Raw genomic sequence first — 9,951 nt, forward strand, 5'->3', positions numbered from 1 at the left:
CCTAGATCACGATTAATAGAAAATTAGTTTCGTAATTAATCAATTTGCAAATAATATAATGTAATAACTAGTGATTCTAACACGGAACAAATATGAAGAGAATTATTACGAAGAAATTTTTGGTAAAAAGTATAAAAAAGTATAAACGAAATATGAAGCAGAAAGAAGACGTGTAATATAATTACACGATGAATAAATTTTTCATAATCAGATGAAATAAATACAAAGAATAATATTGGATTCTTACCAGATTTTTATATTCTAAATGATATTCGAGATAAAAAAGCGCGATATGTCCTTTTCGAAATTAAGCAACGTGCTCGATTCGATGAATTCGTATTCAAAGTCTGAGCACGATTTAAAATTGAAACCTTGAAATTCGAATGTTCATCAAGAAACGTGGAATTCGAATGATTATAATTATTTGTGACATTGATGAAACGTTTTTCTTATTCTAATATCTTTCTCAATCAAGACACGAGTATTTTGTGAGTAATCTGAACGTTAATCGAATATTTTGAACACATAATAAAGTTTCGCCTAATCGTTTTTCCATCATTCTTGATATTAAATGTGCTGTACTCTTGCATAGTGTGCTGAATTATGAAAAAACGGAATAAAATTTATTTCATATATCTATTCTAAATAAATCTTAGATATTTAAGTCGAGAAATTGAATTATGTATATTTTTTTATCATTTTCACAAGGACGTTTAATTAAATTTATGAATATATTTAACCTGAATAATAATTTTGCATTTAATAAATAATAAAACGCCAACCTGGAAAATAAAAATTATAATTATAGTTGAAACTTCTGGAAAATATATTATCGCAGATAAAATCATGAAATGTTAGCATTGCAAAATCAACGTTCAAGAAGAAGTTGAATTAAATATAATTATGACGTTAAATTATAATCATACACTGTGATATCTATTTGAAAACAGTATCTTATAAGTATTAGCTCATTTAAAGAGTTTTATGTCATCATTTATCTTTGATGATATAATATCATCAAGTCCATCAATAGAGATTTTGATTGCCTACTTTTAAAAGTTATCTTAGTTAGTTATCTTAGTTATGTTAGAATTAAATTTTTCAACTTCCACTTATAAAAAACCTCTGTAAAATCATCTTTAATTAATTAATTTGTTCCATTCTGATTTCGACTTTGCATAATTGCATAATTTTAATAATCTAATTTTAGAGATTTAATCAAAAAATTTCAACCAAGTTTTTGATCTTTTGATCAAAGTTTGTTCACTTTGAGATAGAAGAGATGCTTACCAGTCTTATTAATATCCCAAATGACAACGATAGCACCAAGATTGGCCAACATGAGGCTGATAAGCCTTCCTATACCACCAGCACCACCAGTCACCAGAATGATTTCCCCGGTAATACTTTTCATTTTATATTTCAATGGAATCAAGGATTTGAATATATTTTTGATGCTAAAGATCACAGACCAAAAAAGAAAAATAACGAAAGCCCCGGCAGCGATGAAGAATGACACTATGGGCAGTGGTTTTTGGACAGAAGATAATGTTGGGATAGAAGCAATTGATCTTGGAACAGAAACAGTTGGAGATAGAGAATCTTTGAAATCTTTGAAGGCAGCAATACTATCTTCATCTGACACGATTATACAAATTAATTTGCCAGTACAAACATTTTTTGTTCCTGCAGGTACTATGATCTTTGCTAAATATCCTTCATCCGGTGTTTCAAAGATTATTAGTGCTTCACCAGTTTTAATTTTAGCAAGTAAATCACCTTTATTTAATTTATCACCTAAAGAATTTATAATATTGAGAATTATTAATGGAATTTATAAAGGACATAATAAATATTCATATTACCTTCCTTTTTGAGCCAACTGACAATGGTACCTGTTTCCATAGTAGATGATAATGCAGGAAATTGTACTTTTACATGGATTGGATAATCTGCATAAAATCTTAGCTGTTGCTTCCATGGAATTACCGAAAGATATAAAGTATTATGAACCTGAATTCTAAATATTAATCAAAAATTATAATTATAATATTTCATTTAAAAAAATCTTTAAAATTAAAGAATAAAATAAAATTTTTCATTTCATTTTTCAATCTTATCCTTATTGTAAATACAAATCTATGAAAAAATAAATCAAATGTAATAGAATTATTAAAAATAAATATCTTCTGTAAAATTTTCAATAGAATGATTGACATAAGGAATATTCAACATAATCGGTAATGTAAATCTTATTTAGAAAACAGCAAAAGTTAATTTCATGAGTAAATATGATAATAACATAAAATGAAATACCTTTGTAAATATTTTCTGTGAAGCCATTGTATAACTATCGATCTTACAGTATTCATGTTTAGAGAACTTCGTAATATATATATATTTATATATCAATTCATTAAACAAATATATTCATTGTTATTCGTATCATATTTCTATTATTAGAGAATCTTTTATTGTTGATTTTAATAGAAAATCATTTGATATTAACTGGAGGTTTTGCTTAAACATTTCCAACAATGTTCCAAGAATGTCAATGATGTATGGATATTTTTATTGTAAAATATGTCTAAAAATTATTAAATTGAAGGTCGTTTACAAGGTCACATTCAAATTTAAAGATAGTTTTTAAAAGTAAAAATTTTATTGCAGAAATCATTTATTAATTATAAAATGAATTATGAAATGAAGAGAAAAGAAGAGAATGAAAATAAATAGAAATCGTTTTTTGTTTTTGATCGAGTGAAAATTTATATCAAAGTTTTCTATCTTATAATAAATTATGTTATTGATGAAATAAAGGGGATACCGTGATTCGTTAAATCAAAGTAGTCTGATTATGTTCACGCACTTCAGCGCTAATGATATCGAAAATAAAGGAGTTTAACATCTTATCGATATTTATTTCCTTGCAAATTTTAAATTTTGAAACTTCTTTCGAATTTTAATAATTTTTCATCTGAAAAATGTGCACAGATTTTAGAAATTGTAGAAAAATTATTTTTTCAAAATGAAAATAATAAAATAATAAATTAGCCAATATAAATAATTATAAATTAAAATGCAGAACCTAAAATCGAAAATTCAGATATTTATAATGAGGAATATAAAATAAATTACAATCAATTTCAATTAATTAAACAATATAATGTTATAAATAATATATTGTTTTATTATTAAATTTATTATTTAAATACTACTTTTAATTATATTTTTCATTTATTAGATAGAAAATCATATAATTATTGATAACTTTAATCTTTATCATGATAATTGAGATAATGATTTCCTAATGCTGATATTCGTATTAAGTAATAAAATTCGTTTCATGATCTAAAAATAATTAAAATCATGTAAAATTTGTTATTTAAGATATAATAACAATGCTCAATATCGTATGAAATAAAACTGATTTAAATGGAACAATGAATGGTTTAGAAGCGTATATGAATCGAAGCCATTGAAGCCATATGGCATGATGACATACCATCTATAAATCTTATTTATAGAGATATACCTTTTTTTAATTAAATAGTTGAAAATTTATCAACGGATATAAAAAATTAATTAATTTTTAAATCAAGCATATCAATATTTAATGACAAAAAATAAAAAATTTTATGTTAAAATATTAATAATTCATGTTCGAGTTAAAAAAAATTCGAATGTTGCAATTTATTACTTCATCATGATAATTTTTTTTTTTTTGCTGAATCAGATATCATTTTTGGACTGACTAAAAAGATCTGATCAAAATGTCATTCAATCCACTAATTCTTTCGATCAAAATGAATCTAATTGATCGAGAATGTTCTTTCTTCTATATAAAATAAAATTCAATAATAATTTATGGCAAGTATAAACAAAGGATTTTGATACGCTCTAATATATTTTTCTTGCTCTATTTTGAACTTCTCATATTCTTTTTTGTCTTTTAGAAATCCAACATATTAAATAATAAATAAATTTCTATTTTTAATGAATTATAATTCAATTAATTTTTATTATGTAGTTTTTATTTTCAAATTAACAACAAAATAAATCCGAGACATAATATTATTATAATAATGATAATAATTACGGGTTATTTCATTTTGAAGTATCGCATATCTAATAGATTTAAGAAAAAAATTATAATTATAATAATATTTACAAATATAAATACCTCATTTTCTGTATTTTATTTTTTTAAAATAACTACGTTATTTTTTGAAATAACGAATTTTCTTCACGAAACAATAATATATTTCCTAAAATAAATATTAGTTCATTTATATTGTTTAATATAATAAGGATTTTTTGATTCACCATTATTATTGCACTCTCTCAATGTTGTAATCGATATTAGTCATTCGATAAAATTCGTTTACCTTGTCCAGATTTTCAATTGTGGTATTAATGCATGGATCGATAGTAGTCGCTACTATCGCTGGTTATCGATGACTCGCAACAATCTCGATCTCGATATTTGAGTTCATTTGCTATAGTAACAGTAACCTTATTTAACTATGAAAGAATTTTATGAAACTTTTCGAAACGAAATTTTTTACAAATATCAGGTACAAACCGATATATATTATTTATAGTCATAATATCCAGGCCATAACAAATAACTATAATAACCACAAATAAACATTGCAAATTTCTTGATTTTTTAATGCAATACAATCGATCGATAGACAAACGTTTCCTTTCCGTCTATACATTGGTAAATATTATATTAGCAAGTACTCTTATTCGAGCATTCGATTCTATCTATCTATAAAAGAAGATTAAAAATAATGATATAATATAAAATTTGAATATTTAACTTGATCATCTTATCGCATAAAAATATTCACGTAAAATAATTATCGCGTAAAATATTCACAAAATTTTCCTTTATATCCTTTATAGTAGAAATATTTTTCACGCATTCTCCTATCCATCAAAATAGAATAAATCATTTTGCTTTTTTTATATCATCGCATTCGGCAATTTTTATTGCTCGAAACATATCCTTGTCGCAATTTGAAAAATATTTTATAGGATATAAAATGTAGGATATTTCTAATAATTAGGAGAAAATGTGTTAAAAATTCATTTTGATATAATTCAAAAAGAATAGCTACATATATGAAAATATACATTTTATTTCATGTTCAATCTGGAAAGAATATTATGAAATTGGAATTGGAAATTTTATCACATTAATAGCTTACGTGACTTCATCGTTTCTTTTTCTTTTTTTGTTCAATTTTTATTTATTAGTCATTATTCAATACATTACACTGAAATCAAAAGAAACAATACTTTTGTTTGAGATTCAAAGCAATTTCAAAAAATTTTATTTTTCTTCTCCATTCAATTCTTTATTCCGTTTACTTTTTATGTACATTCAATGTATTCATAGCAAACATGGAAAATAAAATTGATAAATTTTAATCAATAAAAAAAACAATAAAATCTATAATCAAATTATATACATCTTTAGGAAATATTTTCTTAACTTACACTTAAATAGATAATGGAAATAGAATTTAAAAATATCTAGTCGTTCGCTCTAACGTGATTGCAATATGATGTTTGTGTAATACGTATCTAAAATATGTTTGATTTTATTTATCATTGTATTTCATTGATATACTAAATGTAAAAAATAAAAAAAAAGTATAAAATTCTTTCCATGATATCATTATCTTATCATCAATTTATTATATAACTCTGAATTTAATTTATATTTATCTAGATAAAATTTATATTTATGTAGATATAGAAAATTTTTTTTGTAAATTATAGGAATAATTGCATAATAATATTATACATAGATGAATAATATTATGTACAATATACATATTCCATATGATAAGTTTGCGAAGAGATGAAATCTTAGTGAAAATCGCTCGTTTTATTTTATTTTTTATATCTCGTTGTATTTAATTAATTTTTTGACGATATTGGAATATTCAAAATTATTAACATTTACAAATAATATTGAAGAATATAAAATATAATTTTATTACAATATTCTTTTCACAAACAAACAGTTTATCAGATATATGGCACTATATTTTTAAAATGATAATGCATACATGATGAACTTATCGATTCAACAAGTTTCATCTTGCAATAATATGTCAAATGGATCAATATCTACAAATGATATAAACTTTATTTTTTTCTATTTGAAATGAAAATTATTTTCTAATAATTCGTAAGATTTAGCAAAATAAAAATTTGATAAATATACGTGTTTGTTCCTTTGCAATCAAATTATCACTAACTATTCTTATTATACTACATTATTACAATCGTATATACCCATCATACATATCGATGATATTTAACATTTATATAAATTGTATATTAAAATTTGTAACTATATGAACTTCATCATCGTGCCATAAAATAGTATTATACAAAACATTATAGTAAAAATGGTAATTAACAATATTAAAATGTACAAATTTTCCTTAATATCGTGCAAGATTCGATACAATCTCTCTTAGCAACAAAACAAATTTAGTCCCAATCATTTTTTGTAATTTTTAAAAGACACAATACACTATAATTATAAAAAATAACATTTAGAGATATTAATTGATTATTTGAAAAAATTTTATTCCTATTCATATTATTATTTCTTAACAAATTTCAATATTGATTCTAAAATTCACACTTTAGTTCTATAAGATTTATCTTGCGCAATAACTCGTTTCAGAAACAAGCTCTATTGACATTATTATTAAAAACTCGTATTAAACGAGTTTCGCAATATTATAACAGTTATAATATAACTATATATTAAATGTTCCATAACTCCCACACATAGGTACACGTTACTTATTCAGATTGGAAAAAAAGGCAATCGAAAATAGTTGGATATGTTGCGAAGTTGTCGATCATGTCGATCATAAAACGATTAAGGTTTCCTTTCCGAACTAGAGATACGTCTGGTTAATTGTTGATGAATAACTGAGGTATCTGAATCTTTGGTTACCATTCCAGGAATAATTTCTTCTTTCTTAAGAGTATCACTGTTTGATGTATTATCTGATATTTTGTTTAGTAATAAATTTTGTACGAACATACTTGTGCAAGCCCATGGCAATAAGCTAGAATAAAAGAAAAAAAAATGTGAATTACATTACATTAGAATTGCAGTTTTTAAAGTATGAAAAATGTTTTATAAGAAATTTTCATCTTTTCTTCTTTTTTATAATCATTAGAATAATAATACTTTTGCCGATGCATTTTTGTTTACCATTTTGCAAGAAGGAAAATTCGTATGTAACCAGGAATTATAACGAGTTTTTCATTGCATCTCACAGCAGTTACTATTCGATCCGCCACTTTATTCGGCGTAAGCCTCGGTAAAAGTCTGAGGAATGCGAGGACAGACATATAGATCACCAATTTTACATTTCCATTTATGTAGATATAATAAGAATCAAGTTATACTTAGGAGAAACTTCGCCAAACATGCCAGTGCTTCGAATGAAAAACGGACATACCACGGTCATATTGATATCATATCCATCAGCCTACACAGAAAATAATTATTTTTTTTTTTTTTTTATGAAACGTATTTATTCATTAAACAAATGTTACTTGAGATAAGTAAAAATAAGTAAAGAAATTTACAATTAATTCCATATGAAGAGCTTCTTCGAATCCGATTGCCGCATATTTCGAAGTGCAATAATCCACTAAGCATGGTACTCCTACAAATCCAGCTAAACTTGCGATACTTACAATATGACCTTTGTTATCTTCCAGCATCGAAGGTAAGAACGCTTTCGTCGTCTTGAGAAAGAAAAATTAAATTAAATAAGTAACATTCAAATATCTTTCAATGATTAAATCTTAAAAACTCAAAATATTATACAAAAAAAAATATATATATATATATATCATTTTCAGCAATTTATACATCAAATAATAATATAATTATATTTTAATATATTTTTAGTCTCTTGAAAAGAATCAATGAGAATATTGACAAAGTAAAAACATAGTCAGCTACTTTTAGAGAAGTGGTTATGTTTGCCTAGTCTATATGTGTTTAACATAAGTAAATATAATTGTAATACACAAGTATTCTTTCTTATTATAACAAAGACATTATAAGTAGGATGAAAAGATACGAAAATTCGAATAATCGATCGAATTATGATCGATGGAATAAACAGATACGAAAACGATTTAATAAAATTTGTCTAAACAATCGACAGACGAAACAAAAGATCTACTATTTGGCTATTAACCTATTTCTCATAATCCAATCTTCCTCTCCCCCCTCCTCGCTCCCGTTTCTCGTGATTTCACTTTCGAAAGTAAAATATTTTAGTTTAGTGCATAAAAATGATTCTGAATGTGGAGGCAAAGTCTAAAAACAAATCTACGAAGAATTGTATTGACGTGAAAAATGATAATTCATATTACCATGTTTTTAAAAATCACATATTACACACGGTATTCATATAAAATTTTCCGAGAAGAATTTTATCTTTGGAAGAATTTCGATTACGTACGACATGATGAAATTTCAATGAAAAATAACAATTCTAAATATAATTACATCTCGAAGAGTGGAGACTGAAATAACTAAATATTCGAACGTTGAATAAAATATCTGCACAACAACGCCAGATCTTATCCCTATTTTATCTTTTCTATTCGATCTTTATTTTTTATATATATATATTATATATATTATATTATTTTTATATATATTTTTTTTATATATAATATATTATATATATTATTTTTTTATTATATATAAATCACAAAGATTACTCTTAATATCGATGACAAAACGTATGAAATCGGATATTCTTCAATCAGTTGTGCTATGATATTTATCCTTCGTGCTCCGAATCAATGCTAAGTTAGCTCTTTTACCGATCCAACACTCGTGCACGTTGATGATGTCTCGGTATGGATGATGTCTCCCTGAACTTTCACTCGGTATCCCGTTACTTTGGCTAATCTCTCGTGATTCACGAAATCGTCAATATTTTTACTGCCGGGAATAATATCATATTTGTACAGAAATAAGACAGATTCCAAGCAACGCCATTATTACGATTATCGAAGATAATGATTTTACTTTCGGCGACGATTATCTTTATGAAGATTATATTAAGACATTGTGACAGCTATATAATATAATAATTTGCTTTTTCGACAATACATTGCACCAATAAGTTTTTCTACAGAAGAATTCAATATTATCAATACGTTTGAGCAAGCGTGTTCCATGCATGTCGCAACTACGAGCTGTACTGTAACTGCACGGACGAGTGGCTGCATCTATTCGACCGGTTTTCCCACATGACCTACAGCAATACTCTTAAATGGAGAGAACATCGTCGCGTAAGGAATGCCTCTCACTTGGACCTCACACTGCGAAAGGAATAATTATTTTTCAATTTGAATTGATAAATTTAAATTTGTCAAGATTATTTTGTAATATTCTTATTACGTTTTGGAGGTTAGTATATCTATGGCAATAGTTTTCGCAAATAAATTATGAATATACTGAACTTTTCTTGTGTGTGTTATTCGTTCCACATTCATTGTCATTTGTCAAGGAAAAATACTCATCTTTATTTCTTTATCGAAATAAAAATTGCTGAAAAATGATAACAATTAAAAGTAATGGATTTGAAATAAAGACATACCCAAAAATGACTCATCACGTTCACGTCCATTGTTCGTATAAGAAGTTTGTCCGGCGAATCTAAGAACTTCAATCCCTGGGCCACACCAGCGTTATTTATTAAAATAGTAACCTGCAATGTTCAAACATAGAATACTTCACTCGTTTGCTATTGGTAAGAATTAAATTAAAAGTATCGTAATTTAAAATGTTTAGACAAAAGAAACGAAAATTGGAATGAATATATACAATGATTCTAGAATTTCATGCTTCGATACAAGATTTCATAA

General features: G+C 25.3%; 2 protein-coding genes across 5 annotated transcripts in view; both read right to left on the reverse strand.

Annotated features, from left to right (window-relative positions):
• Nucleotides 1–2,387, reverse strand: part of LOC102676597 (dihydrolipoyllysine-residue acetyltransferase component of pyruvate dehydrogenase complex, mitochondrial) — a 17,864-nt gene extending 15,477 nt beyond the window's left edge. Inside the window, exons 1-2 of one of the 2 annotated variants that reach the window (XM_006614349.2) lie at nucleotides 2,317–2,387; nucleotides 1,866–2,020 (exon numbers count right to left, since the gene is read on the reverse strand). In XM_006614349.2, coding sequence (XP_006614412.1) covers nucleotides 1,866–2,020; nucleotides 2,317–2,372 — 211 coding nt within the window. In that variant the 5' untranslated portion in view covers nucleotides 2,373–2,387. The remainder of the gene's footprint in view (nucleotides 1–1,865; nucleotides 2,021–2,316) is intronic. The other variant, XM_006614350.2, reaches the window with a different exon arrangement.
• A 4,204-nt stretch (nucleotides 2,388–6,591) lies between these two features.
• The window catches only part of LOC102675951 (17-beta-hydroxysteroid dehydrogenase 13-like), a 10,773-nt gene continuing 7,413 nt past the window's right edge, over nucleotides 6,592–9,951 (reverse strand). For all 3 annotated transcript variants that reach the window (XM_006614344.2, XM_006614342.2, XM_006614343.2), the window contains exons 4-8: nucleotides 9,684–9,794; nucleotides 7,642–7,803; nucleotides 7,459–7,541; nucleotides 7,262–7,378; nucleotides 6,592–7,112 (exon numbers count right to left, since the gene is read on the reverse strand). In XM_006614344.2, the coding sequence (XP_006614407.1) occupies nucleotides 6,920–7,112; nucleotides 7,262–7,378; nucleotides 7,459–7,541; nucleotides 7,642–7,803; nucleotides 9,684–9,794 (666 nt within the window). In that variant the 3' untranslated portion in view covers nucleotides 6,592–6,919. The remainder of the gene's footprint in view (nucleotides 7,113–7,261; nucleotides 7,379–7,458; nucleotides 7,542–7,641; nucleotides 7,804–9,683; nucleotides 9,795–9,951) is intronic.

This window comes from Apis dorsata, unplaced genomic scaffold (assembly GCF_000469605.1).
Source record: "Apis dorsata unplaced genomic scaffold, Apis dorsata 1.3 scaffold_174, whole genome shotgun sequence".
Lineage (NCBI taxonomy): Eukaryota > Metazoa > Arthropoda > Insecta > Hymenoptera > Apidae > Apis > Apis dorsata.